We start from the raw sequence: 20,724 nt of genomic DNA on the forward strand, positions 1-20,724 counted from the left end.
CCTCCACAGGCTCCTACACTCAAATGTTCACATACACACACAGAGACACACAAATAAATACACGTAACTTTTTTAAAGGTGGAAAGCAATTGAGGAAGATATTCAATATTGACATCTGGCTTCTGCACACACACACACACACACACACACACACACACAGTTTTAAAGGCACAAAAAGAATAAAGGCTATGAACAAGAGAAATATCCATAGGGAAATAATAGCTTCCCAAAGACATCTTGCACATGATAACTATGCAAAAGTAAGCAATAACCTCCATCAATCCCCCAAAAAATCTACAAAGGGGTCAGAGTCAGACAGACCAAGGCTTAGCCAGCAGAAGTGTGCAGTGTTGCCTCTGGGTAGGAGAAAAGGTTTCAAATATTGAGGTGGCTGGTTCCATGAGAGAGGGAGCTGTCTGGAAGTGATGGGGAGAAGGTGGGAGAAGGGAAGGAGGGATGGGCAGATGAGAGAGCAGTGGGAACTGCCTATTTTGAGGATGGAAAGGTCCTGTGGGTGTGTAAACACTCCTGGAAAGAATCCAGCAGAAGAGGAGAGGGAGAGGTGAAAGATCTGGGGACAGTGGGTACGAAAGTTTTCAGGGCAAGCATGAGGACCTGAGTTTGAATCTCCAGTATCCATGTAAAAAGCCAGACATGGATAGTGGTGTGCCTGTAACCTAGGGTTGGGCTGGAGCAGAGATAAGAGGATGCTGGTGCTAACTGGCTTCTGGCTTTGCTCCAGGTTCAGTGAGAGACCCTGTCTCAAGGGAATAAGTTGGAGAGTGATAAAAAGCATCCAAACCTCTGGTCTCTTTGAATGAGCATGTGGACACACACACACACACACACACACACACACACACACGCGCACGCACACACAAGTTTCAGGGAGGAGGGAAACATTGGAGACTGAGGTCTCTGGAAGGAAGCTCCCATCCAGTTAGGGCAGTGGGAAATGCACACCCATCCTTCACCTGTATGTTCACTGTCTACTCAGTTGTCCTATCTGCTGCTCGCCAGCCTGCCTCCACTCTCACCAATGGAACGCTATATGGTGCCTCAAAAGTTACTAGGCTACCAGAGGTCTTTGTGACTCCAAATTATCCTGCCTCCAAACCTGGGTCCCTACTGTTGCACCTGTGGCTGAGTGCATCCGCTGTGTCCTTCGGCACCCTTGCCTCTCAAGGTAGGCTGATGGTCTGCAAGTCAAGCCTTCAGACTCAGGCTTTTTGAGCCTGGCTACAGGGAAAGCCTGCTGAAACAGTAATGGTGTGTGAATTCGAGACTGCACTCTATACGGGGAGACAGAAGAGCGGGGCTGTGATCACATGAAGGGCTCTTGTCCCCTTCAGGGGACATTTCCATCAGAAGCAGCTCTGGTTTGCCAGATCTTTGAGTTTTTCATATTTTTCTTCTTCTTCTTCTTTCAGACAGGCTGGCCTCAGATTTGCTATGTAGCCAAGGATGACCTAGGACTCCTGATCCTCCTGCTGGGTTCTGGAATGACATGCATGTACCACCATGTGGGTTTTAGACACTACTGGGGATGGAACCCAGAGCTTTTTGAGGGCCAGGGCAACCACTCTGCTAACTGAGCCACATCCCCATTCTCTTTTCAAGAGAACTTGGCAATGCTTCTTATGTGAATTCTCCAGATGGGAGAAGCCTGTGGTCTGCCATTAAAGATGAGTGAGAGGACATGCAGATGGTCAGCTCAAGCCTCCTGGGGGAGGAACACTCCCCACTCCACCCCAAGTCCCACCCCTAGACAGGAAACAACTTGTTATGTTAACAAGCAAACAGGGAGAAGCCACTGGGACTGTTGTGGCTCAGAACTCGAAGAAGGGCTGGAGAAGGATAGAAGCTGGAGGAGGCAGGGCCTGCGGCTACTGGAGGAAGCAAGAACTCAAAGAGATATCCACGGGTCCCCCAGTTCCTGAAGGTGGCCCTGATGGAGCTGGCACAGTCGCCACCTGTCTATCCTAGCCAACTCAAGGGTCCAGATGTGGGCTGGGTTGGCTGCACTGGACCTGCTGGAATCAGGAGGGGTCTTCCCAATTAACTGGTTGATTACGTGCCAATTAGACCCAATTTGTAACCCGGTCAGGGGAGGGGCGCCCTGAAGCCACGCCCACGCTTCAGAGGACAGTGGGGGTGTTGGCTGGGAACCCCCTTCCTCTTCCATCCATGCAGCCTCAGTGACAGTGGCCAACTGGCGCACGGACACGCGCACCACACTGGGCGATGCCTTGCAGCGTGCACTGCTCTCAGCATAGGCGGGCCCTAGGACGAAATCATCCTGTTCCCATCTCCACCCTCACCTCCCCGGGGGTGGGAGTGGTGGGGGTGTGTGCTGGTGAGTGACCGGGCCTGGAAGGGTTAAGCCCACAGAGCTGGCGGCGCGGCCTAGAGAGGCGGGGCGGTGACCGTGGCGAAAGCCAACGCAGTGGCCAAGGTGGTGGCGGCGGGGGCCCGGGGCGCGGGGGCGCGGCGGGCGGCAGGGGCGGGGAACAGGATGCGGATGCCGGGGGGACTTCCTGTGCCGGCCCCCCCAGCGCCCCCGCGCCGGCCCAGCCGCTTCCCACACCGACGCACAGCGCCGGAGGGCGGGCAAGCGATCCGGGACCTGGCCCGGCTGCCGCGCCCGCCCCTCCTGCCCCCTGAGCACCTGTGGCCCGAGATCACTGAGGACCCTTGTCACCCGGTTCCCACTGAGCCGACCTAGGGCTCCAGCTTGGGCCCTGCTGCGCGCCATGGCCACCCGAACCAACCATGATCCCAGCTCCGGATTTGGAGACCTGTCCCTTCACCAACTTCTACCTGGAAACTCCACTTTGCACCTTGTCTTGGCCCAGGGCGACCTCAACAGTTCTGAGAGTGAAGATCCCATGAAGTGCCGGTAAAGTGTTCCCCCCGGGGGAGGTCAGAGCCTCCCTGGCTCATTCTAGATGGAGGCACCTCAGGAAGGAGCTGGCTGAACTGCCGTGGCCTTCACCTTGTAGCCACTGGTGACCACACCTCCCCTAGCGCAGAGGCTGCTGCCGGCGGGAAATGCTGTTCCAGGTGAGGCCTGGAGGGAGAGCCCTGCTGTGCTCAGGGGCGCTTCTCTACAGGAGGGCTCCTAAGCCAGAGGGAGATGGAGGCAGCTGGCATGGGGGTGTGGGGATGCCTGATTGTGGAGACCACTTCTTCAGAGTGGACAGAGGACAAAGGCACAAGCCTCAGAAAGTCCCAGCCATGGATTACAGTGCTCTGGACACCTACCTTCCCAGGCATCTGGGATGACATCTGACATATGTGACCTTTGAAGTTTGGGGGATGGTCATGCTTTGGAAGGGGACAAGGGACTGTGCCATGGGTACCCTCAGGCACGCCTCAAGCTTCCCAGCCTTGGGAGAGGCTGTTTCACACAGTTATGTTTCAGTGTGAGGGCAGGAAGGTCACTGGTCAGTTGAGGTGGATCCCTGTGTATATCCAGCAAATAACAGTGTAGGAAGGGGGTTCAGCCTTCTGAACAGCTTCCTTTCTTCTTTTTAGTGCAGCCTGCTCCCCAGGACCCTGCTGGGATCACCAGGATGGAGCTCGGCCCCACAACAATGACCTTTGTGTTGGAGCTTTGATGCCTTGAGGATGGGGGTCCAGGGCCTGACACCCTCTCAGGTGAGGGTTGGGGGGTGAAGACAAAGGGGCCTCAGCAAGGATTCTTTAGTTGAGTTGCAAGCTGTCACAGCCCACGCCAAAACAGAGGGACCCGCCAAAACAGAGGGACCCCCGTGTGGACAGCAACACCAACACCAACACCTGCTAACCCCAACTACCCTGAAACTTGACTTAGGACCTGTTGGAGGTGTCTGTCAGGCCAAGGGAGACACTGTGACCGATTTAGTAGCCTCAGCCCTGAGTCCCACATCTGGGCTTGCTCTAACCTGCTTTTCCCAGGGGGGCCTCCACTGTCTCCCATGGGGCTGGAGGGTTTTTCTGTCACTGATGCCTCAGACACTGGCTGCATGGCTTCTTGCCTGTAGTGACCTTGACCCTGGTTTGCATTACCCCAATATCTGTTCCCATCTCTTTCCCTCCACCTGCCACCCAGAGGCACACATGGTGTTGTGGAGCTTCCCAGTGCTCTCCCTGAGCCCCTTGCAGGGGTAGCCCTCAAGGGTGTACAAGAGTTAGCTTTCACATTCTGTGTTTTAAAAGGTAGTGAGTGACAGTGTGGTGCAGTCTTGAAGGGAGTTGAGAGAGAGAACCAGGGAGGGCTGGGCATGGGGACACATAATTAGAATCCCAGAACTTAGGAGGCTCAGGCAAGAGGGTCTTAGTTTGACAGCCTGGGGCTGTGCAGGCAAGGATTATACAATGAGATGCTAGTGGAAAGAGAGGGGGATATCAGGAAATTGGAAGAATAAAATGATCAAATCAGAACATATGAATTGAACAAGAACTCTTTCTGACTGTAAATTTAACTCTAGCAGGCATACACTTCAGGTGACATCTAACTACATGGTCAATAAACTGCTTCTGTGGAAACTGCTATCCCAGGAAGTCAGAGTGACCACGTGACCAAGCTAGAAATGTGGAGATTCACACAAAGGTGAGGTCTGTGTTCAACTCCACCTGCAGAGGAGTGGAGTTGAACTTGCTGTAGAGACAGGTCCCATGCTGTCTTCATCTACCATCCAGCATCCCAGCTGTTCTGTGGAAGTGTGTCTGAAAAATACACCTGAGCTGCTGGCGAGGCAGCTCAATGGAGAGTGTGCTTGCCCTACAAGCTTAAGGATTTGAATCCCCAGAAATCATGCATAGTACTCCTATGGTCAAATGGGAGTCAATGGCAGGAGAATCCCTTCGAATCTCCAGGGCCAGTTAGCCTGGCTGGCTTGTACAGTGGCAGACGAGAGACCCTGCCTCAAAGTAGAAGGTGAGGTCCAACACCCAAAGTTGTCCTCTGACCTCCACAGGTGTGCTGTGGCACATACATTCTCATAAGCACACACAAAAGCATACAAGACACACAGATGTTTTTAAATGGACTCATGAGGCAAAGGTGATTGGAAAGATTTTTTTGCCCTAAAAGATAATTATCTACAAATTTTTTTGTATGTGGGTATGTGTGGTGTGTATGTGTGTATTCATGTTTCTTGTCTGTATTTGGGTACTCATGTATGTGGGTGTGCATTGATGTGTGTGCCCCCGTGTTTGGAGGCCCCAGGTTGATGTCATGAATCATCCTTGACTGCTCTTCCACCTCAGTCAATGGGGCAGGGTCTCTCAATCAAACCCAGAGCTTGCCTGTACTGCTAGTCTTGCCAGCCAGCTTCCTCCATGGATTCCCCTCTCTCTACCCTCTGAGACTGGAGTTACAGGTGGGCTGCTGTGCCTGGCTCTTCAGTCCAATTTAGAACCACAGACTCCCTACTTGACCCCTGAATTCATTCCTTCAGTGCTTTCTAGAAATGGCTTGCTTTATCTTCACAGAAATGTTCACTATACAGAGACAAGGCAAATTTCACTTAAAGTGTGACCATCACCAGACGGTGGTGGTGCAAGCCTTTAATCCCAGCACTCAGGGTGGCAGAGGCAGGCAGATCTCTGTGAGTTCCAGACCAGCCTGGTCTACAGAGTGAGTTCTAGGACAGCCAAGGCTACACAAAGAAAACCTGTCTTGAAAAACAAGGAAGGAAAGGAAGGAAGGAAGGAAGGAAGGAAGGAAGGAGAGAGAGAGAAAGAAAGGAAGGAAGGAAGGAAGGAAGGAAGGGAGGGAGGAAGGAAGGGAGGGAGACAGACAGTGTGACCATAAATGCGGTCAGAGTTCAGCTGCTGCAATATCTGGTTTCTCTCAAATGGGGAGGAAGTACTAGAGACCTCTTAGAGAATGATGTCAGGAGCCCAAAGCTTTGTGTTGGTATCAAAGCATGGGGCCGGCATGAAGTGGGCTCAGAGGGAGTCTGAATGAGGTGGTCAGTGGGACCTTGGGAATGTGTGTCTTGTCATCATTGCCACTCAGTCTCTCATTTTTGGGTCCCTGCTGGGAGCACCTTTGCGGATCTTGAGCACATTCTTTCGGGAGTCTGGTCCAAGTAGCTGTCCATCGACCCTTCTCTCCTGGCGTCCTGCCATTTCCACTACAGGTGGCAGTGGTGGGAGTGAGAGCCAGGAGGAGGAAGAGGCTCAGTAGGGGAGCAGCAGCCCACAGCCGCCAGCACTGGAAGCCCCAGTAGGGGCCAGTAACAGCATCGAGGAAGTGCAGTCCGACAACGGGACTTGCATCTGCAACAGTTAGAGCAGCAGTGAGAACTGGAACGACAGCTGCAGCACAAGGAGTTGCAAAAGCAGCAGCCTCTGCATCAACTGTTAGGATCTCAGCCAGAATTGCAGCAGCAGCAGCAAGATGGGCAGCAAGAACTACAGGAAAACTTCCAGATCGAGCATCATCAGGAACCAAAACCACGGCTGCAGTTGGTACAGCTGGGACTTGGACAAGAGCAACAATTGTTGCAGCAGCAGCAGCAGCAGATGATGCAGCCTCAAGGCCAAGAGCAACAGCTGTTACAACCGCAGCAGGAACAGTGTCAACAGCAGCAAGTTCAACAGCAGCGACTTGTGCAGCGGCAAGAGTTGCTGCTGCTGCAGCAAGTACAAGAACAACAACTTGAGCAGCAAGTGCAACAGCAACAGCTATTGCAGCAACAACTGGAAGAACAGGCTTTGCTGCAGCAGCAACCAATGCAAGAGCAACAACAGTCACAGCAACAGCTTCTCCAGCAGCAACTACTGCAAGAGCAGGGACAATTGCTGCAGCAGCAGTTGCAGCAACTTGTGCAAGAACAAGCATTGCAACAGCAATTACAGCAAGTGCAAGGACAACAGCTGTTGCAGCAGCATCAACAGGAGCAATTAGAGCAGGAGCAGCTGTTCCAACAGCAGCTACTGTTGCAACAGCAGGGACAATTGCAGCAGCAGGTACTGTTGCTGCAGCCACAGGGACAGCTACAGCAGCAGCTGTTGCTGCAGCAGCTGTTGCAGCAGCAGCAGACCCAGATACAGTACCAACTATTGCTTCAGCAAGAACAGTTGCAGCAGCAACAGTTGTTGCAACATCAGCAGAAACAGCTACAGCACCTGCAGCAGCTGCAGGTTCCTCTACTGGAGCCAGAGGAGGGGGAAGAGGTAGAACAGGAGCTCCTGCCAGCGGACATGGGGTCAGAGCAGGAGTGTCAGCGTCAGCGGCGAGAGTTGGAGAGGCAGCAGGAGCTGGAGAGGCTGCAGGAACAGCGGCAGCTTAAGCTAAAACTGCAAGAGCAATTGCATCAGCTGGAGCAGCACCTGGAGCAGCAGCAGCTGCTAGAGCAGCTGCAGCAGCAGCAGCTGGAACAACAGGAAGTGCACCTGGAGCTGACCCCGGTGGAGCTGTACACCCAGCAGCAAGAGCTGCAGCTAGAGCTGGTGCCTGCTCTGGGAGGTGGCGCAGCACCAGCTCCAGCCACCGTCGTGGTGGCCCCTCCAGGCTATGTGGTGCTGCAAGAGCTCCTGGTGCTGCCCACTGTGGCCACACCCACAGTGGCCACACCCACGGCGGCCACACCCACGGTGGCCACACCCACGGTGGTAGCCATTCAGGGCTCTACGGGGGATGCGGCTCTGACACCCACAAAACAGCGGAGGAAGCGGCGAGGCAGGGACAGGCCGACCATCTGTGGGGAGTGTGGCAGGGGTTTCAGCCGCAGCACGGACCTGGTGCGACACCAGGCCACGCACACTGGGGAGAGGCCGCATCTCTGCAGCGAGTGCGGCAAGGGCTTCTCGCAGCACTCCAACCTGGTGACCCACCAGCGCATCCACACGGGCGAGAAGCCCTATGCCTGCACCTACTGCTCCAAGTGCTTCAGCGAGAGCTCGGCTCTCGTGCAACACCAGCGCACCCATACGGGCGAGCGGCCCTACGCCTGCAGTGACTGCGGCAAGCGTTTCAGCGTCTCCTCCAACCTGCTGCGCCACCGCCGCACCCACTTGGGTGAGCGGCCGTATGTGTGCGAGGACTGCGGGGAACGCTTCCAGCACAAGGTGCAGATCCGCAAGCATGAGCGCCAGCTTCATGGGGCAGGGCGCTCCCGAGGTCTGGGCCTACTGCGGTCTTCCAGGCCAGTGCTCTTGCGAGCCTCCACAAGGGCCCAGAAAGCCTCTGTATCAGGGAAGCCCTGAGTGGTATGAGAGCCCTAGGTCATGGTCTTAACTCCAATTTGAGCTCTTTCTGGGTATCTTGAATTATCCTTCAGAAAGGAAGACTTCCATCCTTCCTGAGACCTGACCCCACAATGCACCAAGTCCACAGATTCTCTCTTCCCCCAAAACCATGCACAAGAGAACATTTCCATGTGGGTGAGAGGGACTGCCAGATTTTTCCTCCCATCCTGGGAACATAGGACTGAGAACTTGCCCGGTGGCAGATAATTTGTGAGGTTTGATACGACCAAACACTAACCAGCAAATGTAATGTGCAATGTGTGGGGGAGCTGGGAAATGAATGGATCATTCTGAATACTTAAGGTGGAACTGAAAAGGGGGGCAGATGGTGTAGCTCAGCTAGTAGAGTGCTTGCCCAGCTCAAAACCCTAGGTTCCATCTTCAGCATCATATAAATATAAATGTGTGTTGGCACATGTAATCCCAGCACCTGGGAGGTAGAGGCAGGAGGATCAGATGTTCGAGGTCATCTTCAGCCACATAGTGAGTTGGATAGCTTGAGTTACCTGAGACCCTGCCTCAACAAAAAAAGAAAGAAAGGAAAGGAAACTGGTCTGCACAATGAGTAAGTGACATAAACCTTGAAAATACTTGTTGGAATGAAAGGCCAGAGGGTGGACATAATTCTGGTGCAAATGCCCATGGTCATAGACACAGGGTATCAACATGCAAATAAAAGCCAGGAAGTCGTGTTCCAGGTGGAAGGTCAAACCTTCCTTCCTCAGGAGTCCAGACTACACACATTAGAAACAGGTTCTGGACTGCCATTGCAATGTTCCCAAGCCATCTGTACCTCTTTACTGTCCCCTGGTATAAAAGCCTGTGGCTGAAGCAGAGATTTCCAAGAAGGAAAGAACCTGGAAAGAACTTCTGGGTAGTCCCCACCTAGCCTCAGCTGCTTAGGTGCTGCCCAAGTGCTCAGCACTGTATGACCCAGGGGCTGCAGTCTCTGGCCCAGGCTATGGGGTGGCCAGAGGAGACCTTACCTCCTGGCTTGGGTGTGATGAATGTTGGGGACAAGGACTGGGGATATCAGAAAGGCTGTAAACCATGTTTACCAAATCTGTAGGGCAGGGGCTGTCTGAGCAGAACATCGTGTGGAAGGTGAGCAGGTGGAGGAGACCCTCCCTGGCCCCCGGCCACTGCCTCCCCACTTAACCTGACTGCCCACTGTGGCTGCTTAGTCCCTGCCCTACCTCTGCCTTCCATGCTTCTCCTTTTCTAGCACAGCCTGACAATTTTTATACACGTGTTGGCAAGTGAGAAACAGAACACGGAAATTAAAGTGAAGAATACTGTTGCGTCCTGTTTGTAATTTGAACTTTGTGTTTTATGTCTTGCCTATAACTTCTCTTGTTCATTTGAAACAGTCTTGTGTAGCCTAGGCTGGTCTCAAATTTGCAGAGGATGGCCTAGAACTAATTTCTAATTCTCCTGCCTCCACCTCCCAAGTGCTGGGCTTATAGGTGTGCACCACTATGCTCAGTATATGCAGTGATGGGGATCAAACCCAAGGTATTGTGCACACTAGGCAAGCACTCTGCCAAGTGAGCTTCATCCACAACCCCAAATTATGGATTCTCTTTTTATGGTATTTTTCTTTTAGTACAGCCCAAGCCATCCTTGGCTTTGCAGTAACTCTCCTGTCTCAGCCTCTTGAGTACTAAGATTACAGGCATGTGCCACCACACGCTGAGATTAGAACAAATCTGTGTGTGTGTGTGTGTGTGTATGTGCTTGTGTGTGCATGTGTTTGTGGGGTGGATGCACATGTCACAGTGCACAGAGGACAACTTTGTGCTGTTGAGAACCTCTTTTCACCTTTATATGGATTCAGGGGATTGAACTCAGGAAGCCTGTTTTGTATGACAAGCACCTTTACCCGCTGAGCCATATCACCAACCCCAATCACTTTATTTTTTTGAGACAGGGTCTCTCACTGAACTTTGAGCACACCCATTGGATAGACTAGCTGGCTAGTGAGCCCGGGAACTTGTCTCTGCATCCCCCACAGAGATATGTGTTACCACCCCTGTCTTCTGTGTGGCTGCTGGGGATCTGAACTGGGGTCCTCATGCAGACTGAGCTGTTACCCGAGCTCTGAACAAACCTTTCCAAGGATGAAAATGTGTGGATCTAGGCCAACATTGTGAACACACTGCCTGTGAACACATTTTTAGATCTATTTCTATTCTTTTTAATTGTGGTGTGTGTGTGTGTGTGTGTGTGTGTGTGTGTGTGTGTGTGTGTGCATGTGCAGGCGCGTGCACAGGTTTGCACACAGGGGTATGTACACATGGATGCAAAGTTTGCCCACAGAGACCAGAAATGTTAGATCCTCTGGAGCTAGGGTTATAGAGGGTTGTGAGCTACCTGATGTGGGTGCTGGGGACTAGTTGGTTAGTCCTCTGGAGGAGCAGCAAGTGATATAAACCACTAAGCCAGGTTTGCAGCTCCCTCTGAACTATTGTGAAAAGTGGGTCCCTCTCAGTGATGTACCCCATTACAAGATTCAGGGCTTATGGAGAGAGGATGAGCTAGACTTTAGGCTCCTCAAGCTGCTGCATCACTAAGGGCTCTGCCTAAGCCCTTCACCTGCAGTTTGATTGACTGACTGACTGATTGATTGATTGATTTGGTTAGTTTAGTAGGTTGGTTGGTTAGTTAGTTGCTTAGTTAGTGTGTGTCATGGCCCCATGTGGAGGTCAGCACTCTCCTTCTGCCAACCAAGTGGACCCAGAGATCACAGTCATGTCATTAGGCTTTATCCATTGACCCATCCTGCCAGCCCCTACTTTTGGTTTTAGCTGAAAGTTTTAGAATTGAGTGATTCTTTAAATAATTTGAATGAACTGAGGCTACTCCCATTCATATGCCTTACCCATCACATGTTCAGATCCCATTTTTGCCCTTGATGCTGGCAGCAGTAGAGATCTGCCCAAGACACACACTTGCTGGAGAAAATAAAGGCCAAAGGCAGAGACTAGAGAATTGTCTTTTAAAGGAATTTTTCCAGAGGTGGTGGCATATACTTGTAACCCTAGCATTTGGGAAGCAGATGCAGGAGGATAGTGAGTTCAAGGTAAGCCTGGGCTACGTAGCAAGCTCTTGTCTCATAAAAGAAAAGGAGGAAGTCAGCTAGATGGTAGTTCATACCTGTAATCCCAGCACTTGGGATGCTGAAGGAGGATCAAGAGTTGGAGGCTAGCCTAGGCTAAACAGTGACACTTTTTATCAAAAAGAAAAAGATGATTTAAATACTGTATGTTGCATAAGGCAACTGTAAAAATAAATACTGTAAAAATAAATACAATGCTATTTCTAAAGTACTGTTACATTATGGCAAGCTCCCAAGGCTTGCTGAAATAATGGATGCAGGACCTTCTTTTTGTTTAAAAGGCATCCAGAGATGGGAAGACAGCCACTCCACCTTCTTGGTGCGGTAGTTTGGGGGAGATATGGAATGTGAAGCTTTGCTGATGTTGCAGGAGCAGTAGTCCACTTACAAACCATGTCCCCAAGCTCCACTGAGAGATTCCAGGCAGGAGCTCCACCACTGCGCCCCCCCCCCACCCACTTACTGGTAGATTCCAGGCACAGGCTCTGCCACTGAGCCACACTCCCACACACTCACTTGTGAGTTTTGGGCAATAGGGACCCAACCACTAAGCCAGGTGCCCAACCCTCTTACTTATTTTGAGACATGATTTTTGCTAAGGTTGGCCTGAAACTTACTCTGTATCCCAGGTAGGCCAGTATTCCTGACCCTCCTGCCTTAGCCTCCTGGGTGCTAGAGTTACAGGCATGTACCATTACATTTAGCCCCCAATAGCAACTGTTGCTCTTTGCTTCTAAAGCAAACGGCTAGCAGATTGCTGAGTGACCAGCTAGAAGATAAACAGAGTAGAGTTTAAATTACCCATGTGTGAAGAAACCAGAGGGCTAGCCCTTGCACCTGTCTCAAGATGCTTCTGCTCTGAGGACAATGATACCCTGGCTGTGTGGCTTGGTTGGACTGTTCTGTTACTGCTGACCTCAGCCTTGACAAGCTGTCACAAACTTGCTAGAAGGGAATATTTTTATTAATTAATTTATTTACATATATGTGTGTGGTGCTGTATGAGTACATGCCATATGAGTGCAGGTGCCTACAGAGGACAAAAGAGGGTGTCAGATCCCCTGGAGCTGGAGTTATAGGTGGTGGTGAGCAGCCCAATGAGGGTGCTGGGTACCAAACTCCTATCTGGAAGAGCAGCGAGTGCTCTTGACTTCTGAACCATTACTCCGTCCCATAGAAATGAATCATTTTAGAGCAGTTTCATCAAAATAATATGGATAAAATTAATGGACTTCAAAAAAGAAAATATATATATTTGGCACTAATGCAACTCCCCTGTCTCTCCTATATATCTCTAAATGGTATGTACAAGGAAGATATCCCCCAAATATACTCATGTAACAGCTAGCCTGGCCTTTCGGCACAGCCTCTCATTCCTGCTGTCTGAAACCTGAGCAGGAGGGTGGCAAATTCAAGGCCAGCCTGGGGGCTATGGGGAGACAGCTCACCATCACTGTCACTGGCTTAATTACTGCTCTGCTGGACCATCTGCCGACCCAGCAAATTTCTAGAAGCTTGAACTTTGTGTCAGCTTTCCTGCAGTCACCAATGGGGACAGAGGGGACACAGGAAGGTGCCAGTCATTTCAGGACATTTGTGATTCTGTGAGTCTGGGAATAATTCAGTTCATACACAGTAGCTTTGGGTGACTCTCAGTCTGCTGGAGTCTCCCAGCTGTAGACATGAGCTATCTGTCCTTCAGAAACCACCCCCACACCCGGACTGAGTAGCACTGTTGTGTGACAGAACTCTTTCTGGGGAGACACAACACACCCCAGATAGGTGTTTTACAACAGATCAAAGTACGGATACCACCAAAGACTGACCTGAAAACCACTGAGTTTTATTGGGGTTACTTGCAGGAATACCGGTGAGGGGTTAACTTGCAGGAAAAGAAACAACTCAAAGGCAGCTACATCACCAAAGCCTACCTCAGCATGGGTGACAGCTCACAAATCTGGGAGCCTGGAGCACACTGCATAGGCTGCAGGCTCAACAGGTTGGAGAGTGTCCTTTCTAAGTGACTGCTCTAAATCTCTTCCAGGAAGCTCAGCTATTTTCTACATCCAGGCAGCTGATCTTGTCTTGGAGTCTTCTTAGCTGGTCCGTTCTGCTAGTCACAGAGGGGACACTCAGTTTTTATTGCTTACTCTGGCAGGAGGAGCCTAGTGAATCTGGTCAGTTTCAGGGACTTCCTGGAGCTATTTTGAGGTGTTTACTTCCTGCTTAAGGAGCTTCCTGTTTTAATCTCAGAGGAAACTGTTACATAACACCTTCCTTCCTCCTGTGTTCCTCTTCTGAGCCTTGGAGGGGGTAACTATAGATGTCCACCTATGACTAAGTGTGGCCACCATGCCACAGTAACAGTCACCTGTTCTCAGGCACTTCATCAGTAGTTGGGTTGAGGCCAATGACAACAGATGACAGCAGTGATCTATGGGCTAAGTGCATATGTTTAGAAGGCAGTTTGACAGGCACATGACATCCATCTAGAAAAACCATAGAAGCTGCTTCCTCATTGGGACCTATGATTCTTCCTAGCTACAGCTTTTTGTCCTGGCTTACAGTACTAGATGTGAAATCCCTCCTGATGAGCGGGCCTCTGGAAGGCTGTTGGTTTTACCCACCATAGCCCAGACATATTGCACAATCCAGCACATCCTGCCTGGCATGTTGGTGTTTTAGCATGCAAGGTCCATAGTCAAGCAGGAATGTTGAGGACAGTTCTCTGCTAGCTGCCTGCATGGCCCATTCTGGCATTGTGAAACCAGTCAGCAGGGTGGGAGTTTCCAGTTCAATCCCAGCTTAATTTCTTCATGTCACACAGTCAGAGCATTCACATATGGCGTCTTCAGCAGCAGGCTCTTACTATCTAGTTCTGGCATACAGCCTACAACACTAGCCACAGCCTTTATGGTTTGTGGGGCCTCAGGGGTTTTCCTGGCCAACAGCTCATAGAAGGCATCCCACCCCTGGTGGTAGGGTTGTTATTCAATAACCTTATAGCCTCTGGGAGTGTCCATTTCCACCCATGTAGTATATCTTTTGGATTTTTTCCTTTTAATTAACCCAATCCCAGTAGGGTTGGAAGTTAAGTAGAAATACCATTGCATCTGATTGTCTCTCAGTGGTTTGCCACTTTGAAATACTCTGGGGTTAGCATTATGTCATCTATAGACCAAAACCTTTTCCAGAGGACGCAGGACAAGGCCACATCCTGAACCTCCATCCCATAACAAAGATAACCTTGGTGAGGTACTCTGAAAGTCTATTGTCATCTTTTCTCAGCAAGTGTCAGGTGATCCTTAACAACCAAGAAGGTACTGACCTGACGTCAAACATAAGCAAGGTCTAATACAGCATGGATGTTCCATCCATTTAAATCAGTTGCTCCCTCCACAGATCATGGTTGGGTACAATTAGCTCCCTGTAATCTTTAACTATATTCTCTCCAAGCCAGTACATAGCCATATCCTGGAGGTCTTCCATGGAGCATCCCTACATTTCTCCACCCCTGAAAAACTCCATGGGCCTCACTTAATCTGCTCAGCCTTACTCAGGGCCAACGGTGGATGTGACCCTGCTTTGCCTGGCTGTACCTGATGGCTCCCTCGGTCAAAGGGGCCTTGGGTTGCCACTGTAGCTGTAACCTCCCCCATTCACCACATCTGGCTCTTGGGGGAGTTCCTGACTGGGAAAGCATCTCCACCCCTAGCATACCTTATTTGCTGGAGAGAAATGTATTCTGGGGGTGGGGATATTACTCACCCATGGGACAGGCTTGATTGTTTTCACTTATACTGCTCTAACATGGATGTCTTCTGTGAACTGCTCCTCAGCTTTTCATCCTTCCAGAAGCTCCTCAGCACACAATTTGGCTTCCTATCAGTTTTTTTTCCATCTTGTAGGACCTCCAGCTGGACACAAATCTTGCCACATTTGTCTTGAAGTAATGCAGACTCTTCCTCCGCCTTCCTTTGCTATTTCCTCTAGGCTCTCTCTTGCTTTATGGACTCTCTTCTCATGCTGGTCTGAGTTGCTGAGATCTGCCAAAGCCTTTCCTTCTTTATAAAGATCTTACCCCACACCAGAAAACTCAGCAAAGCCATGAAAGCTCCACCCCACCCCTGCTGGGTCAGCCTTGTCTGTGAACACATTCTATCTGGGGTTCAAACACAGCTTCTCTTATCCCTAGTTCCCTCAACAGCATCTGGCCCTCCTCTCTGGTCCTCCTACCCCTGATATTTATGGGGACCTCAGATGGAGGTAACCAAGTGTTCTTAATGGCTCTGATAAGCCAGTCCCTGGGGGACTGACTTCCCTCACACTGTCTCAGGGTATGCAGCCTTTTCTTTAAGGAAGGATGGGTAGTCGTATGACTCAATTTTCCTGCCTCCACAGCAGTCAGACTGATCTTGTTCACCACCATGTCCCACAGCCTCAGAAGCCAGGATGCAACAAGCTCTTTCATTGTTTGTTTAAAAGTCTTCCCCGGTTCCAGCAGCTCAGGTGCTGAATTATCAATCTGGACCATTGTTAATGCCCCCATCTGCATGACGGATTATAGATCCCCCTTTTTTCTATTACCTGAGGTGTATCTTCTATTGCTTTTGTGATGTTCTATTCCTCCTCCTCACTCACTGGATCTTCCCTGGATTCCAAGTTCTTGGATCCCCAGACAGGCTTTTGAGCACTGATCTAACTTGTATTCTCTTTTCTTTCTGGCCCCAAGCCTTAAGAAGGGGGAAGCCAACCCCTCCATCTCACCCTCTCTTTTATCTAAGTTACTTGCCAGAGTAGAGGCTCACATGGAGGATGCTGCCACATCTGCCTCTCTTGTTGCAGTTGCTCCTTTACACAAATAAGCTCCTGCTTAACAGCCAGGTAACCTCTGCCCCTGCTGCCCCAAATCTCGACTCTAGTGCACTAACCTCAAAGACTGAAAACTTTCTTCTAAACCTTTAACTGTTTTCAGGGACTCTCCGTATTTACATGGTGGACCCCACTCATCAAGTAGGCATGCCACCCCACACCACACAGACAGAGACTGATGTCCTGTGATCTCTCCCGCAGGCACTCCTAATCCTGATAACTCAGCCTTAGTTGCAGGCTCATTATCTATAGGAGGAACGATGCAACTGCTGTCAAGAACACAGGCACACGAATACACACCACACAGGAAAGGACCACTCTATTGGAACTTCCTCTGCAGATGCTGCCCCTCAGGCTGCTTAGCAACAGTCTCATTGCATGTCTTGCTACCCATAGCCAGGACCTTGACTCACTCCTCCCCAGCTCATCTTTGGTCCTGTCCTGTCCCTGTCCAGGCACCAATTACGTTGTGTGACAAACCTTTTCCTGGGGAGACACAACACACACATCTACTCAGACCCCAGTACAGATACCACCAAAGTCCAACTTGGTGAACCAATGAGCTTTATTGGAGTTACTTACAGGAATACAGTTGAGGGGTCACTTACAGGAGAAGAAATGACTCAAAGACAGCTGCAGGGGAGCACACTGCAGGGCAGCTCAATAGTTTGGAGAGTGTCCTTTCTAAGTGACTTTGTCTAAATCTCTTCCAGGCAGCTTGGCTGGTTTCTGTATCTTCCAGGGAGCTGGTAACAAATGTCCACACCAGCTCAGTTTCCAGGACTTGCACAGGGAAGCAAGAAGCCTGGCATAACGGAGTGCTGACCCATGTCCCCAGATTGGACAGACAACTGTAGTGCCAGTTTGTTTAACCTGATTTTTAGATCTATTTATTTTATGTTATGCCTGTGTGTGTGTGTGTGTGTGTGTGTGTGTGTGTGTGTGTGTATGTGTGTGTTGTCTGCATGTCTGTCTGTCCACTATGAACATGCATGGTGCCTGTGGAGTCAGAAGAGAGCATTGGATCCCCTGAAACTGAAGCTACAGCTGGTTTGAGCTGCCACGTGGGTTCTGCTGGGAACCACACCTGAGTCCTCTGCAGAAGCAGCAAATGCTCTTAACCACTAAGCCTTTTCTCCAGCCACCGTAATGCCAGTTGGAAAAAGAAATTAAAGTCCTTGTGGGCAGTATAGCTCAGTTGGTGGAGGACTTATCTAGCATGTAAGAAACTCTGTGTTTGATCTCCAACACCTCATAAATTGGGTACAGTGGCACATGCTTGTGATCCCAGTACTCGGGAAGCAGATGCAGTTATGCCAGCCTTAGCTACAGTAGACTCTGTCTCTGTCTCTCTGTCTCTCTCTGTCTCTCTGTCTCTGTCTCTGTCTCTCTCTCTCTCACTCACACACACACACACACACACACACACACACACACACGTCGTTAGGCCTGGGGAGATGGTTCAGTGGGTAAAAACACTTGTTACACAAGCATTAGGACACGAGTGTGAAACGCTCACCCACATAAAAAGCCGAGTATGGTTGTTCATGTACCTGTAACCCCAGAGTTACAGGGAGTGGAGACAGGAGGATTGCTGGGGCTTGATGGCTACCAGCCTAGCTCCAGATTCAGTGAAAGCTCCTGTCTCAAGGGAATAAGCCAGAGTGCTACAGTAGAACATCTAACATCCCCTTGTGGCCTCTGAGCATGGATACACACACACACACACACACACACACACACACACACACACACACACACACACACACACACACACTCATACACCAAAAGACAGAAAGTTAAAGTGCTAGAGTCATATTTAATTCTGGGGGCAGAGATCTGAGGATAGAACCATCTTAATTAGGAACACAACATTGACTATGCTGTCAAGGACTTGGGGGTGGGGCAGGTGTCAATAGATGGAAAAATACTGATGGGGGATTCTGGGTTAAGCAGACTAACAATGGTGCTTGTGGAGACAGGTTGGGGTGATGAGCTAACAATCACTTTGGGGTGGTGGGAGCGTTTCACCAGATACTGGGGATACTAGATAAACAGACTAGACAAGATTTTTGCTACAACTGGGCTGTGCAAAGATGGCACAGAAGTACAGAGGTTGAGAAATGAGTTCAAAGCAATCTCAGAGGGGCCCTTGGGCATTCCCTGTCTTCAGGCAAGATACCCCAACTCTGCCTGTTCCTAACTGCTTCTTTTCAGGGACCTGGAATTGGTCCAATCCTCTCTGGTGGCCCTCCGGTCACCTTCATTTGTACCCAGCAAGAAAAGAGCTGTCAGCCCCTTTCTACCGCACGCCCCCACTCCCAGGGCCAATGACCACTCACTCCCAGCATGCCTTGCAGTTGCTCTCAGCTGGGATGTTAGAATGGATTTGGTTGCCTGGGCAGGGCAGCAGGGGGCATATGTGGACATGGTAGTGAGGGCTCCATCTGAAGGGAAGATGGCCCTGTATTTCATGGTGGTGTTGACACAGACCACATTGAAGACCTGGAACGCTCAGGGTCCTAAAGGGGGGTCTGGTTCTTGTTGAAGTTTTCATCTTCACAGCTTGTCACTTTGGCCAACTCAACAGTTTTGTATGTATTTGTGTACATACAGGTGCACCCATGCATGTATGCAAATGTCTACGTGGAGGCCAGAGGCTGATATTAAGTGTTTCCCTGCTCACGCTCCACCTTAGTTTTTGGGGCAGGGTCTCTCATTGAACTTGGAGCTCACTTACTCAGCTGGACTGGCTGGCCATTGAGCTCCAGCGATCATCCTGTCTTCCTTCATAGTTCTCATCCTCCTCTCCATCTTACTATTATCTGTTTATTTACTATAAGATGATCTAGAATTTGCCGGTTTGTCTAGACTGGCTGTCAGCAAGCCTCGGGGACCCTCTCATTTTCCCAGTGCTGGAATTATGGGCCGCCATGCCTGACTTTTCTGTGAGTGCTGAGATCTGAACTCAGGTCCTCATATTTGCATGGCAGGAATTTTGTCCACTGGGCCCTCTACCACCTCAACAGCTTTTAGATGTCTTCTTGCTGTTCCCCAGAATTCCCATATCACACCCTCACCATCTCTTGGCAAACCATGACCTCTCTGCTGTCCACCTTCTTGGGGTTCCCTAAATCACCCCAAGCTCCCACCTCAGGCTCTCACCCAGGGTCTACTGTGTCCCATTCTCTGTCCCCTGTCATGCTTGAGTGAGCACTACCTGTGCTGGGGAGGCATAGGGACTCACTTGACCCTGCTTTCTCTCACGGGGGTCTGGGATGGGTCTTACAGTCATAGCTTTGGGATTTACTTTATTCCCTGAGGGAGTGGGCTGTGTGCCCTTCACTGCTTTGGGATGTCCTCATCAACACCTTATGTCTGGTAGTGACACTGTGCAGGACCTTAAGCGCAGGATGGAGAGACAGCTGTTTTCCAGTGTAGGTATCTTTTTATCCCCACTATAGAGTTTACTTTATGAGTGTGTGCATGTTCCTGTGGAGGTCAGAGGGAAGCCTTGGGTGTCTTTCCTCAGGAGCCATCACTTTATTTAATTGTGTGTGTGTGTATATGTGTGCGTACAATGTGAGTGCAGTGCCTATAGAGGCCAGGAGTGTGGGTTCCTCTGGAGCTGAAGTTATAGATGGTTGTGAGCCCCTTGATGTGGGTGCTGCGAATGAACTCAGGTTTTCTGGAAAAACAGCATCTCTCCAGCCCCTACTTTATTGTTTGAGCCAGGGTCTCTCACTGGGACCTGAATATCACCAATTAGGCTAGGCTGGCTGCCCAGTGAGCCCCAGGGATCCTCCTATCTTGGCTTCTATGGCACAAGGCATACCAACATGCACCACCATGCCCAGCTTTTTACATGGGTGTTCAGGATGAAACTCAGGCCTCTATGCTTGCATGGCAAGCCCTTTACCAATTGAGCCATCTCCCCAGCCCCATATCTGTTTTTCTTGTTTCTGTTCTCTTGGGGTGTACAGGCCTGGGCAGGTCTAGTCCTCAGGCAGGCTGCCAATCCCCTCTTTTCTCTAGCTCAGTATGCATCTGGTGGCAGCTGGACCAGTCCATGATATGGGTGGGCTCAGTCTCCTTTCTTCTTCCTCAGAAACCATCACCTACTTTTGTTTCCCATATGATGAGACTGACACCTCTCCCCTTCCGTGGGTTCTAGCCTGTCAGGTTTCTTGCAGGGAGGCAGGTGATGGGCAAGCCTTGGGAACATCTACATTCCAGTTCTTGTCAAAAGTGGCAGTGGACAGGTAGGTGGAAGCATACCTGGAATCCCAGCATTGGGAGCAGGGGATCTCAAGGTCAAGGCTAGGCTGGGCTGTATAGTGAGACTATCTGCCCCAGCTACTTTTTCTATTGCTGTGACACATCACTCTTACCAAGCATCTTAGGAGAGGGTTTGTTTTGGTTGACAGGTTACAGTCCATCACCAAGGGAAGAAGTTCAAGGCAGGAACCCAAGTAGGAACTGTGGAGAAA

At 50.4% G+C, this 20,724-nt stretch overlaps 1 protein-coding gene across 1 annotated transcript; it reads left to right on the top strand.

Moving 5' to 3' along the window:
* The first annotated feature begins 2,371 nt into the window (after nt 1–2,371).
* Nucleotides 2,372–8,681, top strand: Znf853 (zinc finger protein 853). The gene is given in 4 exon segments (XM_036172507.1): nt 2,372–3,063; nt 3,543–3,660; nt 6,132–6,254; nt 6,257–8,681. Coding segments are annotated over 4 exon segments (2,199 nt in total). The 5' UTR covers nt 2,372–3,051; the 3' UTR covers nt 8,203–8,681.
* The last annotated feature ends 12,043 nt before the right edge of the window (nt 8,682–20,724 follow it).

Source organism: Onychomys torridus, chromosome 22, assembly GCF_903995425.1.
Source record: "Onychomys torridus chromosome 22, mOncTor1.1, whole genome shotgun sequence".
NCBI classification, from domain to species: Eukaryota; Metazoa; Chordata; class Mammalia; order Rodentia; family Cricetidae; genus Onychomys; species Onychomys torridus.